The 17,942-nt window shown below is 68.6% G+C and overlaps 1 protein-coding gene across 1 annotated transcript; it reads right to left on the bottom strand.

Annotated features, from left to right (window-relative positions):
• Positions 1 to 236: 236 nt before the first annotated feature.
• On the bottom strand, positions 237 to 11,546 carry MIDN (midnolin). Its single transcript, XM_050321279.1, has 8 exons — positions 11,400 to 11,546; positions 9,272 to 9,497; positions 8,199 to 8,286; positions 7,834 to 7,896; positions 2,693 to 3,079; positions 2,067 to 2,199; positions 1,668 to 1,955; positions 237 to 1,017 (listed from the first exon to the last, which is right to left on the bottom strand). Exons 2-8 carry the CDS (start codon positions 9,487 to 9,489, stop codon positions 755 to 757), a joined length of 1,440 nt encoding a protein of 479 aa, XP_050177236.1. The 5' UTR covers positions 9,490 to 9,497; positions 11,400 to 11,546; the 3' UTR covers positions 237 to 754.
• Between the last annotated feature and the right edge of the window lie 6,396 nt (positions 11,547 to 17,942).

Raw genomic sequence — 17,942 nt, 5'->3', positions numbered from 1 at the left:
GGGACCGGGCTTGGGGTTATTTATTCAGGTTTTTTCTCTTTTTTTTTTTCTTCTCCTTTTTTGTTTTTTTCTTTAAGTTAAAAAAGAAAATCCAACCACCCAAGTGGCGGGTGGGAAGGAGTCCAGCGACTCGGAAGTTGGGCTCGGCCGCGGAGGGAAGGCGCCTTGGCTTCTCCCTCCCCAAACAAAATTAACACCCCCAAAACAAAGCCCCCCACCCCGTCCCCCCTCCCCGGGCTGCGGCGGCGGGGCCCAGGCACACACGTGTCCCCCCCGAGCGCCCGGGGGGGCCCAGCCCCGCAGCCGAGCAATGCTACATATAGAAGGGAAGGAAAACAAACGACCCCCAGATCGGGGGGCTCCAGCACCTCCGAGAGAGACTTCACCTCCTCCTGCCTGCACTGAGGGGGTGACGCGGGGGGTTCCAGAGCACCCCCCCCGAGCCCCTCTTCACAGCAAAGCAGCAGCTTCGATATGTCCCAGGACCCCCCGGGGTGTCGGGACCCCCATTCCCAGCCGGGGAGGCTGCGGGAGGGGGCGGCTCCAGCTGCTCCCCCCATCTCCCCTAACCCAAGCGAGCGGGGGGTGGGGGGCTGTCCCCGTGACACGCGGGTCGGCCCAAGGCGTCCGGACGCAGGAGACGGCAAATCTCGAGGAGCCCCGGCCCGTGACACCCGCGCTGACCCCCCCAGCAGGGGCGGCGAGCGGGACCCCCCGGCACAGTCCCCCGGGGCCCCACCCGGGCACGGGCTCTCTATGCTACGACAAACTCGGATTTCATCTCGGCCTTGACCTCCGGCTTCCAGACCGAGTCCTCGAAGTCCAGGTCCAGGCTGCCCTCGCTGGAGACGCTGCTGTTGCTGTTGGTGCGCCCGGCCTTGCGGTTGGGCACCCAGTGGTACGGCGCCCGCGCGTCCCGCCGCGCCTTCCGCCGCAGCCGCTTCTGCTGCAGCAGCAGCTGCAGCCGCTCCACCTTGCAGCGCGTCGCCCGGTTCTCCGTCTGCCTCAGGCGGTCCCCTGCAGGGGCAAAGGGGAGAGGGGCTCATGGGGGGCTGCCCTGGACTGCTGAGGGCGGGGGGCACGCAGGCCCCCAGCCAGCCACACAGCCCCTGCCTATAGTGGGGTGCAGGGTCCCCACAACGAAACTCCGTTTATACCCAAACAAGGTGGACAGGGTTGGGGTCCTGGCAGAGAGAGAGTTGGGGTGACCCTGGAAGCCCTGACCATGTCACCGGGGGCTGGAGCCAGCCCAGAGCTGCCCCCGGTGGGGGTCTGGGCCCCCCAGCTGGGAGAGAAGGAAGAGCAAACCCTGAGGGGGATGAGCTCCCCCAGCCAGCACCATCGGTTTCACTTCTTTCCTCTAAGCAAATTGGGGGTCCGGGGGGGAACCTCCAGCACCTTCCGGCCCCAGGGGCACAGGTGTGTCCCCACAACACCAGGGGGCCGGGGGAGTCCCTGCCACACCCCGCTGGGGCCCAGTCCTGCCAGCCAGTCTGGGAAGGTGGGTTTGGAAATGGGGAGATGAGGGGGAGCCAGAGTCTGGGTGACCCCAAGACCTCCGCTCGTATGATGGGGACAGACCCTGAGCTCCCAGGGGAGTGGGGACACCGTAGGCACCTGCCACCCCCTCACACCCCCCACCCACAGTCGGGGGCAGCCAGACTCACCGCTGGGCTTGCACATGCGGATCTGGCTTTGGCACTGGACGACGGGGTGCAGGGGGGGGGCGGTGGCCGCTGGCAGCGACTCTGAGGTAGTTTTGGTGGCGAGGTCTGGGGAGGCAGGAGGCGAGGAGGAGGAGGAGAACTGCGTCTGGCAGCGGAGCTGCGTCAGGGACTGGGGCATGCCCTGGTAGTGTCGCGTGGCGCTGAGGAGGTCGTTCAGGATCTGCAGGATGGTGCCGATGTCCCTCCGCGGCCGCCCGCTGCTGTCCTGGCAGTTGGGGTGCAAAGTGCCTGCAGAGGGGCAGAGGTGGGTGTGAGACGAGCAGCCCCCCCAGATCCACAGCCCCACTGTCCCCACATCCCCCAGACCCACAGCCCCTGGCGAGGCTCAGCACCACATACCGGAGAAGGTCCCTGAGAAGACCCCGGGCGCGTGGTTGACAAAGCTCTCGATGACCGCCCCGGGCTTGCGGGATCGGGCCGAGGGGGCCGGACTGCTGCCTGGGGAGCTGCTGCTGCGGGAGCCACAGTCCACCTGGGAGGGGAGAAAAGTGGGATCAGCCTCTGGGAAGGGGACTTTGGGGAGCTCCTGCCCTTCTGCCTCCTCCCAAACAGCCAGGTCAGAGGCTCCCAGGCAGGGAGCAGGATGCAGCCCCAGCCCAGTTTTACTGGGACACAAGGAAGTATGGTTGTCCCACCCCTCTGTGCACCAGCGTCCCCTGCCCTGGGGGTCCCAACAGCCTGCCCCGCCCTGCTGTGCTGTGTGAGGGGAAAAGGGAAGCAACAGCAGCTCCTGCCCACTTTTGGGGACAGGCAGGGTGTGGGACAGGCAGTGTAAAGAGCCTGGGTTACACCCTGTCCCTGAGTCCCTCCCTGGGACCTGGGGACATTCCAGAGGCCAGACTGGGGACAATGCTGTTCCACACGTGGGGAAACTGAGGCAGGGACAGGCATTGCCACAGCAGGGCTGGGAAAGTTCACAGCTTCGCTTCCCTGCCCCAAAGACCCCGAAACCCCCCCAGACTCACCTCTGAGCAGGAGGAGACCACGCTGCTGTTCACCGTCTGCGCGCTGGCCCCGTGCGACCGGAACATGCCGGCGGTGATGGGCGCGGGGTGGGGGGCGTTACAGTACATGGGGGGGGCCGGCGTGGCGGGCGTGGGGCTGGGGGCCGGGCTCTGCTGGCACGTGGGCACCACGGGGATGCGGGCGAAGCCGGAGCCGGCGGCGCCGTGCAGCGTCCGGCAGTGGGGGCTGGCGCTGGCCCCCGCCTCGCCGCGGCTGGCGATGAGGTGCCGGTGCTGGAGCTGCCCCGTGCTCTGCTGAGCCGCCAACTGCAGCTGCACGAACATCATGTGGTCCCCCACGCGCAGGGCCAGGGTCAGCGGGGACCGGCCCGACAAGAAGTCATTGACCTGCAGAGAGAAGGGACCCCGTTCAGCTGTGGCACACAGTGAGACCGTGCTCAGGCTCCCCCACCCCGCTGCCAGGCAGGGGGATGGCGGTTGCCCCCCTGGGGCCAAGCAGGGGAGATGGCAGTTGCCTCCACAGGTCTCCTACAGCCGTAGGGATGGGTCATTGGGGCAGGGAAAGGGTGACCCCCACCCAGCCCCTCAGCCGTGCCAGGCTGGCAGGAGAGCTTGGCTGCTGTCCCCGTATGACCCTGTTCCAGTGCCAGCTCTGTCAGCTGACGGTGCCGGGGGGGTATTTTTCTTCCTTCTGCCCTTCCTGCCCTTTATTCCGCAGCAGCAAGATGCCCTCTCTGCCCAGCCACCCTCCCCAGCACAGGTCCCAGCAGCTCCCAGTGCAGGCAGGGGCTGCAGCCAGGGCCGCCCACAGCCCCGGGGCCAGCACTGCTGTTCTGGCCAGCCCAGTGCCCGGGAAGGGGGTGCCCCTCCCCAGCACGAGGGGTGCCCCCGCAGGCACAGGGAGAGCGGGAGGGGGCAGGTGAGGACATGCTGGGTCCTTGCATGCCCACCACTGTGACTCAGGGCTGCCAGGCAGGGAAGTGCAGCCCACCTGCCCCCTTCCCCCCACCCCAGGGGCAGACTGGAGTGGGGAGCAGGCCCTGCCCAGCCTGGAGGCTCCAGCTCCGGCAGGTGATGGAGCAGCTGCAGCGCAGAGAAAAGAGCTGGGGCCTGACCCTGCCCAGGCCGCAGCTGTGGGGGGCCCCCCAATCCCCAACACCTGCCACCCCCAGCACACACTGCTCAGCCCCCACGACACATAAATCACTTGGCAGCTGTGCCAGGGAACAGGGGAGCCCCCGTCATCCTGGCAGGACTGGGGCAGCCGTGAGCCCCCCCCTGCACTGCAGGGGTCTGTGCCTCTCGCCCCTGCCAGCCCGGCACTCACGTGGGGCTGTGGGCAGGACCCGGGGTCAGGGCTAATGGGGATGACGCCACCCCCCAGCCACGCTATTCCAGGGCACAGCAGGGCCCGGCTTTCCCAGCCCGTCACGTGCGGTGCCGCGCTCGGCTCCCGACGTCACCCACCCACACCCCACGGCACCTTCGGGGCGCAGCCGTCACCCGCGGCGGGACGAGGCGAAGGATCCCTGGCGGCCCCACCACCCCCCTGCCCCCAGCGCTGCAGAGCGGGGCCCCCCCGGCCCCGGCCCTGCTCCCCCGCTGCCGCGGAGGCCGCTTCTGAGAAGCCGTGGGAAAAGCAGCTTTAAAAATACCAGCAGCAAAGCCCCGAGCGTGTCAGGCGGAGGCTGCAGAGGAAGGGGTGGGCGGGAAGGAGACACTGCAGCTCTGGACAGGGAGGTTACGGGGCGAGGGGGCGGGCGAGGACGACGGGCATGCACATGGGCACGCGTGTGCACACGCGTGTGCGTGCACAGAGCACCTGGGCGCAGGAAAGCGTCACCCCCGCCCCCGTCCTGCCTCAGTTCCCCTGCCCACAGCAGCCTGGGTGGCCTCACGCCAGGCTGGTCCTCACCGCTCAGCCGTCCGGACCTCCAGCCACCTCCTGCCCGTGCAAGGAGCCCCGCATGCCTGCTGGGCCACCCCGTCCCTGCTGCTGCTCAGAGTCAGTGTAGGGGGGAGATCTCACACAGGGACCCCCCACACCAGGTCCACGCACCACTTGCCCGTGCTTAGGGAAGGGAACCAGTCCCCTCCAGCCCCCATCCTGTTCCCACCGTGCTCCAGAGCGGGATCTCTCACAGCCTCCCGGCCCCACCCCACACACAGGGGGAGGCAGTGGGGCAGGACCCCCGCTCCAGCCCCTCCACCCTGCACCAGCCCTGGCTCCGCACCCCGGCGTTCCCGGGGGAGCCCCGCACACGTCCCCGGGGCCCTCTGACGTCAGTGGCCTCCCGCTCCCTGTGACTCACCCCGGCCTGCCCTGCCTGACCCCTCGCCAGCGTCGGGAGAAACCAGAGCACCCCAACCCAGCCGGGCCCGCGCTGCCGGCGCTTCCCGGCGGCACCAAGAGCCACCCCCTCAGTCCCCAGCCGTGGGGGTCCCAGGGCCCCCCGCAGCACCCCTGGGGCTGGGCTGTGGCCCTGAGCTGGCTGGGTCCCCGCGGCGCCCCAGCTCCGGGGCTCCCAGCACCCGCCCCCACGCCGCTGCCAACCCCCCCGGCGAAACCAGCCCGCTCCAATGCAAACACGTCCCACCCAGCCGCCCGCTCGGCCGCCCACGCCGGGAGGACCCCGTCCCTCCCAGCCGGCTGTGCCGCGGGGGCCAGCACAGCCCCGCCGAGGGGGCTGGGACCATTGGGCCCCCAAAACCCCCACCCTCAAGGGCCCCCTGGGGACCCTGCCAAGCCCTGGGGGGCTCAGCTGCACCGTGCCGGGCTCGGGGCCCACAGGGATGGGGCAAGTGTCTCCCGGCTGCTTCTCAGAAACCCAGATGACTCAGAGAACGCCGCATTCCCGCCTCGCTCCGACGCCTGGCCCCGCGTCACCCCGGCCCCCAACCCCAGACACCTCCAGGCCCCCCACTCTGGGCTGGCAGAGAGTGGGAGCTGTCCCCGGTGAGCCCCTGCCCCACATGGGGAGGGCAGCACCCCCAAACAGGCACAGGGGAACCGTGCTGGAAGATCCGGACGGGAAAGGCAAGGCCGGGGCAAATATGGGAAGGGGAAGCAGGAAATGGCCCCACACCCCTTGCAGGGTCTCCAGTTGGGCCCAGCTGGGACCCCCATCTAGCCACTTGTGTCGTTGCCCAGGGGTTTTTCTGTGCCAAGGGGGCAGAGGGACAGAGCCCCCCAGCCACATTCCTCTGGCTGCAGAGTCCGGCCCTCGAAGAGCAGGATGTGTGTCCCCCCCCCAGCATTCCTGGGCAGAGGGACTGGGGGAAGGCAGAGCCGAGGCAAAGGCACCAAACGGTTTGTGGGCTCCTTGGAAAGCGGGGGCAGCCGTGCAGGGCGGAAGGAAGCGCGGGAGCATTTCCAGGAAGCCCCCGTGCCCAGCAGCCACTTCCCCAAAGGCTGGGGAGGGGGTGGCAGCGCCCCGGCCCCCCCCCCACCCCCAGAGGAAGCGGCTCAGCTCTCCCTGCGCTCTGGAGGCTGCGTGACGCAGGCAGAGCCCAGCAAAGCATGAATGGGAGGAGTGGTTTCCTGCCCCCCCCCCCGCCGCCCCCCAGGTGCTGGCGGTTCCTCCTGCTCAGCCCTGGCTTCCTGAATCACCGACCGGAGGAACCTGCGGTGGGCAGGGAGCTGTGGAGCCGCTTCCCACAGCCGGTGCCAGACCGTAACCCACCCACCCTCCTCTACCCTGCTGAGCTTGGCTGACGGGGCCACAGCCCAGTGCAAGGGGTACCCCGAGCTCCACGGGCTCCTTGGCTCCCCAGTCCATCCCACTTCACAGCCCACCCTGGTGCGGAGCTGCACAGCCTCATGAGAAAAACCTTCAGCCCTGAGACTAGGACATGCACTGGGACCCCGGGGCTGGGCTGCCAGCACCAGCCCCCTCCCACAGCTCTGCACCCCAGCTGGGATGGGCAGCACCCCGTGAGCACCTTGCAGACCCTGACAGCCTCTGGCACAGGGCTACGGTCCAAGCTCACCCAGCTGGCCCACATGGGGTTAAACCAGCCCCCAAAAGACAAGGTCACCCTGGGCAGCCAAAGGCACTGCAGGTCAGTCCCTGGGATCAGGTCAGCTTGGCCCTTGCCACATCCCCACGGCAGGGGAGGTACAGCCATGCCCCCACCAACCCCCTGTCCGAGCCTTGGCACCAGGCGGGGCTCAGCTCCTTCCCCAGGTTCTGTGAGTCAGGTTACAGAAAACCCAAAAAAAACAACCCCTAAAAAAATGAATCTGCAGCATCAGCCAGAAAAAGGAAGGAAAGAGTTTCACAGCAGTAATAGAGACAGAAAACAAAGGAGTGGGGCCTGCGCGGCTGGGGGTAAATTCCACCTTCGCGGCAGGAGCCGGCGGCTGCGCGCGCACCCACGGCTCACCCACGGCTCTCCCACCCTGGGAACGCTTCCGCCCCATGGCTGAGACCCCCCAGCAACGAGGACCCCCCGCTCGCCCACCTCCCACCCCGCCAACTGCCAGGAACTCCACAGCGATTCAACCGCGGCCCCGCCAACGCCGCCCGCGGGCCCCTCCACACCCCCCTCCTGGGGGCCTGGCGCCCCAGCACAAGGCCACCGAGCAGGGACATGGAGAGGGACACGGAGAAGGCCAGAACACCCAGGCACGGCCAATCCCACCCCCCAAGGATGGCTCCAAGGAGAGAGGGAAGTGCCCTTTGGGCACTGGGGGGAAGCTGGGCTCTGCAGCCCCACAGGCTCCCAGTGTGGCCCTGCCAGCCCCCTCAACACCCACAACAGCCATGGGGAAAACAGGCAGCCCTGTCCCTGCACTTTGAGGTGGGCTGCAGCCCCACAACCCCAGGCAGGGCCCCGAGCCGCCCAGCTCTGCCACCGACCTGCCGTGTGACCTTGAGTGAGTCACTTCACCTCCCCAGCTCCCGGCTTGTTTGGGCTGCGAGGCTGCGGTGTGGGACCTCCCTGCGCCCGGCGCTGCTCAGGGTGACGGTGCCCGCCCCGGGCACCACCCTCAGCATTCCCAGCCCTGCTAAAGGCGAAACCTCAGCGAGGCACCAACGCCAAAGCTTTTGGGAGGGGAAGCAGAGTGAAGCCGCCGCAGTCCTTTTCCCCCACCTCCCGCCTTTGTCTCCATCCTGCCCCGGCATCCAGCCCCTCACCTGAGTTTCAGTTAAGCTTTCCAGTGCTTGCATCACCGACTGTTCTGGCCTGGACGCCTGGGACTGGAAAAAAAGGAGGAGGGGGGGGATTAACATTACAAATGCAGCGAAGGAGGGGGCGTCCGCAGCGGGAGGGAGGGATGACATGTCACTTCCACTATTTCTACACAAGCCCTGAGAAAGGAGTGAAATATTAAACCTGCTGCCGTGCCCAGCCCAGCGCTGCCTCCTCAGCGAGGGCTGGGGCAGCAGAGCCGCGGGGCTGCCAGCACATCACATCCTCATCCTCATCCTCGCCCGGGGCTTTAATAATAGACAGGGACGAGTGGGAGGGAGGGAAGGAGCAGCAGGAAAAGGCCACTCACCATCAAGCCAGCCTCCACGGTGGGCACCAGTGTCAGCTTGCTGCCTTCCACGACCCCCAGGTCCTGCAGTTTGCCGGAGCTCAGGCGGCTGTGGGGGAAGATGCCAAAAGCAGGGTCAGTGCAGGCCAGGCAGACCCCTCAGAGGGACACACGAGGGGGGACACCAGCTGCAAGCCTGCCTGCTCCCAGGCGATCAAGCCCACACACCCCAAGCAATTTCAACCCCTTACAGGCAGGAGGGGACCCCGGCACCCCACTGCTCAGCTGCCCCCCAGAGGGAGAGCTCACAGTGTGGGGCACCCCTGCTCCAGACATGGGGCAGTGATGAGGGGGCTGCAGCCATCGGCGTGAGGGGGCCAGGGAGAAGCTGGGCTGGGGAGAGGGTACAGGGAAGGATACAGGGCTTCGCGGCACAGGAAACCTGCCCACGGGGGGAGGAGGTGGGAGAGAAGCTGGGACAAACGTGGGCGGGAGAGGCAGCACTGGGAACGTGCCCCCCCGACCCCGTGGGTGCCGGTAGATGGACGCGGTGTCCCCGTGTGTCCCCCCTCCGATCGGGGAGAGACTCTCCAAGTTACTCCGGGCTTGGCCCCACGCGCGCCTCGCTCCACGGTGGGGGTGCTCAGCCCCTCGGTCCCAGCCCCCAGCAGACAAAGGCTCCCCCGGCGCTGGGGGCTCGGGGGGGGGCCGGACCGCGCCGCCGCCGGGGCTGAGGCCAGAACAAAGGGCCGGGGCACGGCCGGGCCCCGCCGCCCACAAAGGAGCCCCGGCAGGGCCGGGCGAGGGGGCGGCGGCCGCGCTCCGGTCCCGGCCCGGCGCCCCCTCCCTCCCTCCACCCCAGAGTCCCCTCCCTCCCTCCCTCCCTCCAGCCCGGCCCCCGCTCGCCCCCGCCGCGGCCCCTGGGCTGTCCCCCCCGCCCCGCACAGGAATGGGGCCGGGAAGGGGGAGGGGGCGGGAGCCTTTGTGCGGTGCCGAGCCCGGTGCGAGGGGGCCGCCCCCGCGCCCAGCCCCGCTACCGGGGGGCTGGGGACCCCGGGCCCCCCGAGCAGCGCCGATCCCCCCCCGTGACGTACCTCTCTTTGTGCAGCAGCGCCAGCCGCTCCTTAGGCACCTTGAGGCGCTGGGACAGCCGCCGCTTCAGCCCCTCCACCGTCTCTTCGGCAGGCACCGAGAGCTCATAGCGGGTGCCGGTGGTGGTGTGGATGTAGAGGTTCATGGGGGGCTCGGGCGGCCCCACCTCGCAGGCGGGAGCCCCGCGGCTGCAGCTCCTGGCGCCGGGCTGCGGGTCCATCCGCCGACCTGCGGGGGCAGCGGCGGTCGGTGCCGGGGGGCGACGGCGGGACGCGGCGCGGGGGGTGCGGAAGCGGACAAAGGAGAGAAGCGGGGCCCGCTCCGCCGCACTCCCGGCGGGACCCACGAGAGCTCCGGCGAGGCCTCGGGCGGGGACCGGGAGGAGGCGGGGGGCGGCTGTGGGGATGGGGAGGGGGGTCCCCAAGCAGGGCTGCACCGGCCGGGCCCTCCGCGGCCCGGGCGGAGAAAATAATATATATATATATATACAAAAATAAAAAATATAAAATCCCCCGTGCTCGCCCCGCTCCGGTGGCTGCCGCGGGAGGGGGGCGGTAGAAGCGGCGCTGCCTGTCCCTGCCTGCCGCCTGCCCCTGCTCTGCCGCCTCCTTTCTTTCTCCTCGCCGCCGCTGTGCGCTCTCGGAGCGGGGTGTCTGGGGGCGGGGTGAGGCCCGAGGCCGCGGCGAGGGGCGGGGAGGCCGCCTCGCTCCCCCCTCGGTGGGGCCGGACCCGCCGAACCGGCCGCCGCTCGCGCTGCCGTGGGAGCACCGGGGGGGAGGGAAGTTACAATGTAGCAACGTCCCGGGGGGCGGGGCCTCGCCCTCATTCACTCCGGCTCCTCCGGCGGCCGCGGCCAATGGCGGCGCGCCGGCCGCCCAGACATCCGCGGTGGCGGCCAATGGGGGCGGGCGCAGGCTCCCCACGTGGCCCCGGCGGGAGGAGCGGCCCGGCCGGATTCCTCCCGCCCACGCGGCCGCGCGGCCCCGCCCCCGGCGCCGCCCCCCGCGCGCCCTCGCGCCGCGCCTGGAGCCATTCATAATCCCGGCGCACAACAAAGGGGCCGGGGCCGGGAGCGGGGGGTCCGGACGGGCACCCCCACCCGCGGGGACCGGCGGGCTTGGCGTGCGAGGCCCGGGAGCCGCGGAGGGGTGAACGCGGGACGCGGGCAGGCGGCGGCCCCGAAGCGCCGCGGCGGGGGCGGTGAACGGCCCCCGCACCGGAGGAGGCCGCGGCGGGAGGTGACTGCCCGCGGGGCCGGGCGGGAGCCGGAGCCTCCGGAGCCCAGTGACGCGGGGACACAGAGGCGGAAAGGGCGGGGGGGACCCGCACAGTCACCCGCGGCCGGTCACACCCGCCCGGTCATACGCACCCACCCCGTCACCTTCCCAGTGACGCCGTTACAGCTACGGGGATCCGTCCCGACAGGGGGCTGATTCCCCCCGGGACCCCCAGCACGCTTCTATCTCCACTATCCCCAGTCCCGCAGCAGGGACCTCCATCCCAACGGCCCCAGCCCCGGTTGCCCCCGCCCGGAGGGCGGAACGGACGCCCCGGGGCCCCGGCCCGGCACCCGCACCGGGGGGGCCCGGGGGGGCTATGAGTCAGCAAAGCGCGGGCGCCCCCTGCCGGCCCCGCCGCGCCTCCTGCGCCCGGGGGGGCCGCGGGGGCCGCACCGGCGGCCGGGGAGCACTTACCGAGCCGCCGGGCGGCCCTTACCGAGCGACCGTGAGGCCCTGCCGCGGTGCGCCCCGGGGCCGCTGCCCGCCCGCCGGGACGGATCGAACCGGCCCGGGCACCCTCCCCCGGTTCGCCGCTCCCCGGGACGCGGCGGGGGTCGAGAGGGGCGCACCGAGGTGCCGGAAGCCGGAGCGAGGGGAACCGACCCAGCTCCCGTTCCCCGAGGGCAAACAAAGCCCCGACTGACCAGGAACACGCTGGGTCCCGGCGGCTGGGCAGCGCTCCCGGATACCCCGAGCGGGGCTCTGCCGTGAGTCCCCTCCGGGAGCCCCGGGGAAGCGGGGCCACCCTGCCCTCTCCAGGGAAAGCAACCGAGTGAGCGCGGTCCCGATCCGCGGATTCCCCCCCGCAGCCCGACCCGGGCTCCCCCCGGCCCGGCGCGGCCCCACTCACCGAGCGCGGCCCCGCGGATCCCGGCGCGGCGGGAGCTCAGCTGCCTCCGGCGGCAGGAAGAGGGAGAGAGACCCCAGAAACGTCCCGGGGAGAGGTGGCGATCCGTGCGGTGTCCCCTGCCGAGCACTGCAGCCGGTCCGAGCGCAGCCCTGACGCGGAGCTGCCGGGGAGGTGCCCCAAGTTTTATCCCGCACCGCCCGGGGTGGAGCCTGGCGGGGGCAGGGACCGGGCAGGGACCGGGCTGGCCCCGGCAGCGGCCCCGGCGGTACCCGCACCTGCTCCCGCGGGGAGTTCCAGCCCTTGACCCCGGGTCCCAGCCCCGGTCCCAGTCCCAGTCGTGCTCTAGGGGTCCCAGCCTCTGCCCCCCGTTTCGGATCCTTCTTCGGATATGCCGGTTCGCCGTATCCCTCCCGGTCTCAGCCCACCGGGGATGTCTTGGCCCCTCCCGGGGTCTCGCTTCTGCCCCACCGGGGCTCCCGGTCCCGGCGCTGCCCCTGCTCCTCACGGGACCGCTGCAGGCAGGGCAGGGGGGAACAGCCCCCCGTGGGGAAGGGACAGGCCAGACACCTCTCCCGGTCCGGGTGCCCCCTGATTAGGGTCAAAGGCAGTCTGCGGGCAGGGAATGGATGGGCTGAGCTTTCCTTGGGAGCCGAGTGTCAAAACTGCTGCTTGTGGAGACTCGATGTCTAATATTGAGACTCTCTGATGTCTAATAACAAGGTTGGGCCGGCCCTCCCTCCCCCAGGGATTCCCTCTGCCCAACCACCCACTGCCCAGCCAGGAAATAGATTCAACCCCACAGGGTTTTTTGAAGCAGAGGAGAAGTGGGCTGGTGGGCACCAGTGCTGGGGGGCAATGCCCCAGGATCACGGGGTGGAACCCAGTTCCCCCCAGGCCGTGGTGTGTGGGGCCAGTGGCTGCCCCACGTGCACAGGGAGGTGCTCATGACCTCGGGCTGCCTCTCCGGGTCTCTCTCGCAGACAATGCCCTGGCACACCGAGACACAAAGCAGCTGGAGCGGGGATCTGGCGGCCAGTCTGCAGCGGGGAGGGGGCCACACACCCCGACCCATGAGGTAGTGGTGCAGGGGCCCGGAGGGAGCTGGGGGGGCTCACTGCAGCCCCAAAATGCTGCCACTGTGCCCCTCCCACACAGCCTCCCCTGGGGTGGGTGCAGATGGTTGGGTGGGATCGAGGCCCCTCGTGCACGAGGCGCTGAGCTGAGCTGAGCTGGGCTGGGAGGGACCCTTTGTGGCTCAGCCTTCGGCCCCCCGCCCACCCCGGCCCCCTCCGGGCTCTCAGGGGGGGAGATGAGCTCAGGCAGCTCCAGCTCTGGCTCCTGCCATTGTTGTCCCTGGGAGAGGGGCCGGGGCAGGGATGTGCCATTGTTCTCCCCGGGAGCTGTGGAGCCCCGGGCCTGCAAAGCTGCCCCTCAAGGGGCCACATCCCCAGCTGGCTCCCCAGCAAGGAGAGGGGGCAACCGGGGCCACAGGTTTGGCCCTGCCGCAGTTCGGCCTTGTGCACCGAGAAGGAGGCCGTGGTGGGGACAAGGGGACATCACAGCCATGGCTGTGAGCGTGGCCTGCTCGTGTCCATCAGCAGAGCAGCCATGCCCCAGGGGCAGGGCATCTCTGAGGAGCCCCTTTCCCAGTCGCCACCCTCCTCACATGGCTCCATCTCCTTCCTGGGAGGAAACTCATCTCCTCTGGCAATCCCACGGCTCCAGGAGACGGTGCTTCAGGAAGCGTGTGCAGATTTCAGTGTGGTTGAAGGTATCCGGAGCCTCCAGAGACACAAGCTGGGAGATCCCAGGATTCCCAGCAGCCCAGATTTTGTGTGTTTAGTTTATTGTGTTGCCCTGGGAATAAATCGTTAAAGATTACAGGCAGACTTGGGCATAATTGCTGCACGGCATCCGAGGTTCCTGCGTCTCCAGAGGGAGCGTTCTCCAAACCCCGCACGGCTGAGCAGCTCCGGGAGAGACGATCCGACGAGCAAATACCTACACAAATCCCGCTGCAGGCCACACGCAGCTCCCGCAATCCGCTTAGCTAACCTGGGCCCTGGATTAGCCCCCGCGGCAGCTCATGCGCCCAGCCGGCGGCGCGGGCTGGGCCGGAGGACAGGGGCTTACCCGGGTCCCACCAGGACACTTCCCACGGGGCCTGGCCGCTGGGCACGTCCCGGTGCCAGGGCAGAGCTGGGACAGGGCCGCGGTGTCAGCTCCTCTGTGTCCCACTGTGCTGCCCCATCCTGCAGGCCCCAACTCCGGCTGGGAGCCCCAAATCTTTTGGGGGCCAGTTCTTGGAAGTCCTCTGCCTCGAAGGAAGGGAATTCCCAGCCCTCCTTTGGGGAAATCCCCCACAAGCCCCGGGCAGCAGCTTTTCTCTTTTCTCTCGTTTTTTTGGTGGGGTTTTTTATGTGTTTTTTTGGTTTTTTTCTTTTGGACTGAATTCCTGGCTGATTCCACAGCTTTGGCAAGCGGGGATTTTATCGCAAGTCTCTGCATTCCCCTCGCAGGCGTGGGGTCATGGGATTAGGGCAGAGCTGACGCTGGCTCCGGAGCAGGGAGAGGAGGGGAGAGGCGGGGAAAGGGGGTGTTTCTCCCTCCTGTGGCTTCAGAAGATACCGGGCTGCAGCCTGGGGGCACCCAGGTGGGAAAAGGACACTTTTCTTCCCTCAGCCCCCAGCCTGTGAAGGGGAGTGATCCTTTGGCTACCAAGGGTGCCCGGCTGGGGCCTCGTGTGGAGCTGCAGCAGTGAGTGGGAGCGTTCCCACGGGCGCGGGGCCAGCGGCCGGGATCATGCGGGGCACACCCCGGCAGGAGGGTGCAGCCGAACCGCTGCACCTCCACCCGCCCGCCCGGCCCACCAGGCACCGCCATGCTGGGAGTGGTGCAGGGCTGGGGGTCTCAGCACCCCCTCCCTGTCCACCCAAGCCCCTCGGGGCCGAGCAGCTCAGCCTTAGTCACGGCAGCGAGCGGTGACTCAGTCGCCCGGCGCGCTCAGGTGAGGCATCGCTGCTGCCGTGAGTAAGGAGCTGCTGCTCCCACCTTCCTGGCACTGCGCCGGGCACGGACCCCCCTGGAGCACCCACTGCTGCCCCCCATCCCGCCCAGGCTCAGAGTGGCCTCCTTGCAGGCGCGGGTGTCCTTGGGCAGGACGGCAGTGCCTGTGCCCGTGACGCTGGCGGGGCTGTAAACACCCAGGCGTGTCCTTAGAAACACACAACCGGCTCCGTGTGTTCCCAGCTCTCGGGGACGTGTCCTGGTGGCCTTTGGCAGCGTGTCCAGGCGTCACAGCCTGGGGACACTCCAGCTGCCAGCCCGATACAGCCAGAGCCAGTGGCCCAGCCCGGCCTCGCCTGCCGTGCCCTGGCTCTGGGGCACCCCACACTCCTGGGAGCTCTGCCCATCCCCCTGGCCTTGGGCCTGGCGAGCCCCAGACACAAAGTCACCCCTGGAGTGACTCAGGCAGCCCCTCTGGGCTTGAGGGGGCTGGGCACACAGTGGGCAGGGGGACCCCAGCACAGGGCTGGATGGCTCTGGCCAGACCCCAGGGTGAGTCAGCTCCTGCACAGGGCTGGGGACGGTGGAGTCACCTCAGAGGCTCCCACCCACCTGGCCCTGGCCCTGGGAAGGATGGCGAATCCCTCTGGATTTAGCAGCGCCCAGGTGTGGGGCCATACTTGGCCGTGCTGGGCTGTGGCCCTGCTGCCACGGTGAGGCCAAGGCTATTCTGAGCTCCCTGAGCTCATGGGCCCCTTCAGGACGCTGAGCTCCCGTCCCTGCTGACACCAGGCAGTGGCTCTCGGCCCCCATGACCCTCCCCCAGCCAGGGGTGAGCAGAGGTTTGGGCCCCAGCCCTGTTTCAGCCTGGATTCCTGCTGGGAGGGGCAGGAGAACTGCTCCCCATCCCTGGCCACCTCCTGTCCTGCCCCACGCCCCAGCTCTGCCGCTGTCCCGCTGCCCCAGTGCCCCCCAAGCCCCGTCCTGTGCCCCAGTCTGTGCCATGTGCCAGTGCTGGTGTGGCAATTGGCAATCACGGGAATCCCCAGGTCAGGAGAGGTCCTGGCGGTTACATCAGCACCCTGGGCCAATGCTGCCAGCTCGTGCCCACCAACAGGACGCTCCCCTGGGCGTGGGCCGGGGGCTGAGACCCCCCAGTGGGAAAGGACTCAGCTCCTGCACCCAGGGAGCCCTGGAAACACAGGTGGGAAGCTGCCAAGGTGGGAAGGGGCTCCCAGGGCAGAGACCCCAGTCACTACATCCAACAGACACCAGAGCCCTGATCCCCCAAACCCCCTGCACCCGCTGACCCCCCGCACCTCCTCCCTCAGCGTCAGCGGCTGCTTCCCAGACGCTGCCACATTTCTTGGTTTGTTTTAAATCCCGGCTCCAGGAGTCAGCCGACAGCTCAGCTGTTGTTGGTGTTGTTGTTATTATTATTGTTATTATTGTTATTATCATTATTATTATAAATGCTTGAGCAAGTTGCCAGCCTTGGGGAGGGGAAGGACTCAGGATTTTGGGAGCCTCCTTGGATACACACTGAACCTTGATCCTGGGGTGGCCCAGGCTTGTAAATCCATGGGAAAGTAACCCCCTATCCTACCATATCCCATCCCACTCCATCCCACCCCACCCTATCCCATTCACACCGCACCCCACCCCACCCTATCCCATCATCCCATCCCATTCCAGTCCAGCCCTCTGGTCGGGCTGTGGGCTCTCCCTGTGGGGCATCGTCCCAGTCCTGCCTGCACAGAGACTGGCAGAGCCACCTGGGATGGATTCCATGGATCTCAAGCCTGTGCCCAGGCTGGGGTGATGCCAGTGGGGGATCCCTGTGCCCAGCAGGGGGGCAGGGGGGCGTGGGGTGCGTGTCCTGCCAGGCTGCCCCAAGCACTGACACATGGGCGCACACTCAGGGCGGCGGCATTCCCACCCCACGCCTGCCCTGGCTCCCCTTTGAGCTGCCTCAGGAATGTGGGAACCTCACCCAGGTGGGGAGTGCGGTGCAAGCCCAGGGCCGCGGGCACCCCTCCACCCTCCATCGCCCTGGGGGGCCGGGGGCTGGCAGGGGACCAGCAGCCCTTGGGCCCAGTGCTGTCCCTGGCCCTCTGCCAGGCTGGCACCCCCAAGTTCCTGAAGCCAGGGAGAGGGAACAGGATCCGTGCGGGCAGGATGTGCCCCAGGAAACCCTGAGCTGGGCGGGATGGGGACGGGAGGAGGCACTTCCTCCTGGCCTCGTCCCTGCACATTCGTGTGCAACCCCCCGCCCTGAGCAGGCACACGCGTGTGCACAGACACGCCTGCTCCCCCCGCACACACAGCGGCACACGCCTCCCACGTGTGTGCACACACTCGCCCTGGTGGGTGCTGCATCCCCACCCACACCCCCTCCTCACACCATTCCCACACCCCCCGCCAGGCCCAGCAGCACCCCCTCACTTCCCGGCCCCCTGCGCTCCCCTGCGGCCGCGGTTCCTGTTTACGGTGATGGAGCCGCCTGCCCGGCCCGCCCGGCACCGGGGGCGGCTGCCGGGGCAGGGGCATCGCCACGGGTCCCGCCACATGGCCCTGGTGCAGCCTCCTCGCCTGTGCCTGACCCCGGTGCCGGTGGGGCTGGTTCCCGGCTGTGCGGGATCACCCGCTCCCCACGGAGCCACGGCCCATTCTGGGAACAGCAGCAGGAAATCCTGATGGGAGGAGAGCTGGACCCCGCATGGCACAGGCCTGGCGAGGCAAAGCTGCTGCTTGTGGAGGCGCAGGTGCCCCTTCCCGCACCCTGCACTGCCGAGCACACCTGGATCATCTGGCTGGGGTGTGGCCCCTGCCCAGGTCGGGGGCTCAAGGGAGGTGCCGTGTCCAGGGTCCAGGCGAGTCAGGAGGAGCTGAGGGAGGAATCCAGCCCTGGGCTGGACCCACTGTGCTGCATTCCCCAGGGCCGAGCCACGCTGTGGGGAGCTGGGCTCAGCTCATCCCGGCACCCGACCTGTGGGGAAACTGAGGCACTGGCTGGGGAAGTGACTCACCTGCACTGTGGCCTTTAAATGTGCTGCTCCGATTAGATAATGAGCGGAAGGATCAGAGGGAGCCCGACAGCCCCTCATTAAACCTTGGTCTCCCCACAGAGCCTTCAGCTCCGTCGGAGCCTGTGGTCACCTGGGCCAGTGATGGCCCACAGGACGCAGCCCTGCCCTGAACCCACCCACTCACATCCATATGGGGCCAGAGCAACTCACACCCATCCCCATCAGAGGGTCCTTGCCCACGGGTTCTTTTGCAGGCCCTCAGCAGGACCCTGCACCTTTGGGGTGCCCTGGCTGGGACATGAGGTGCAGGGTCTGTAGTCGGTGGGGTCGGAGCTGCAGCCCATCTGCCGAGACAGGATGTGGGGCCGGATGGGGGACACAATGTGGGGAAGTGAGGAGGGGACAGCAGGGACAGGGACATCTCACAGACACAGGCAGGGTCACAGCCCCTCTAGTCCCCAGTGCTCCCAGGCACCCGGAGCTCCAGCTCCCCCTGGCCCCCCACGTG

The sequence above is a fragment of the Myiozetetes cayanensis genome, unplaced genomic scaffold (assembly GCF_022539395.1).
Source record: "Myiozetetes cayanensis isolate MyiCay16 unplaced genomic scaffold, myiCay2020 scf26, whole genome shotgun sequence".
NCBI classification, from domain to species: domain Eukaryota; kingdom Metazoa; phylum Chordata; class Aves; order Passeriformes; family Tyrannidae; genus Myiozetetes; species Myiozetetes cayanensis.
Note: the sequence above shows the minus strand (reverse complement) of the source record. Positions and strands in the feature narration are given on the sequence as shown.

Coding starts and splice junctions, on each gene's coding strand:
- MIDN (XM_050321279.1), bottom strand. CDS start 9,489: ATGGACCCGCAGCCCGGCGCCAGGAGCTGCAGCCGCGGGGCTCCCGCC. Junction 8,287..9,271: donor GCGCTGCTGCACAAAGAGAG/GTACGTCACGGG, acceptor CTTCCCCCACAG/CCGCCTGAGCTCCGGCAAAC. Junction 2,200..2,692: donor TGGTCTCCTCCTGCTCAGAG/GTGAGTCTGGGG, acceptor CTCCCCTCCCAG/GTGGACTGTGGCTCCCGCAG.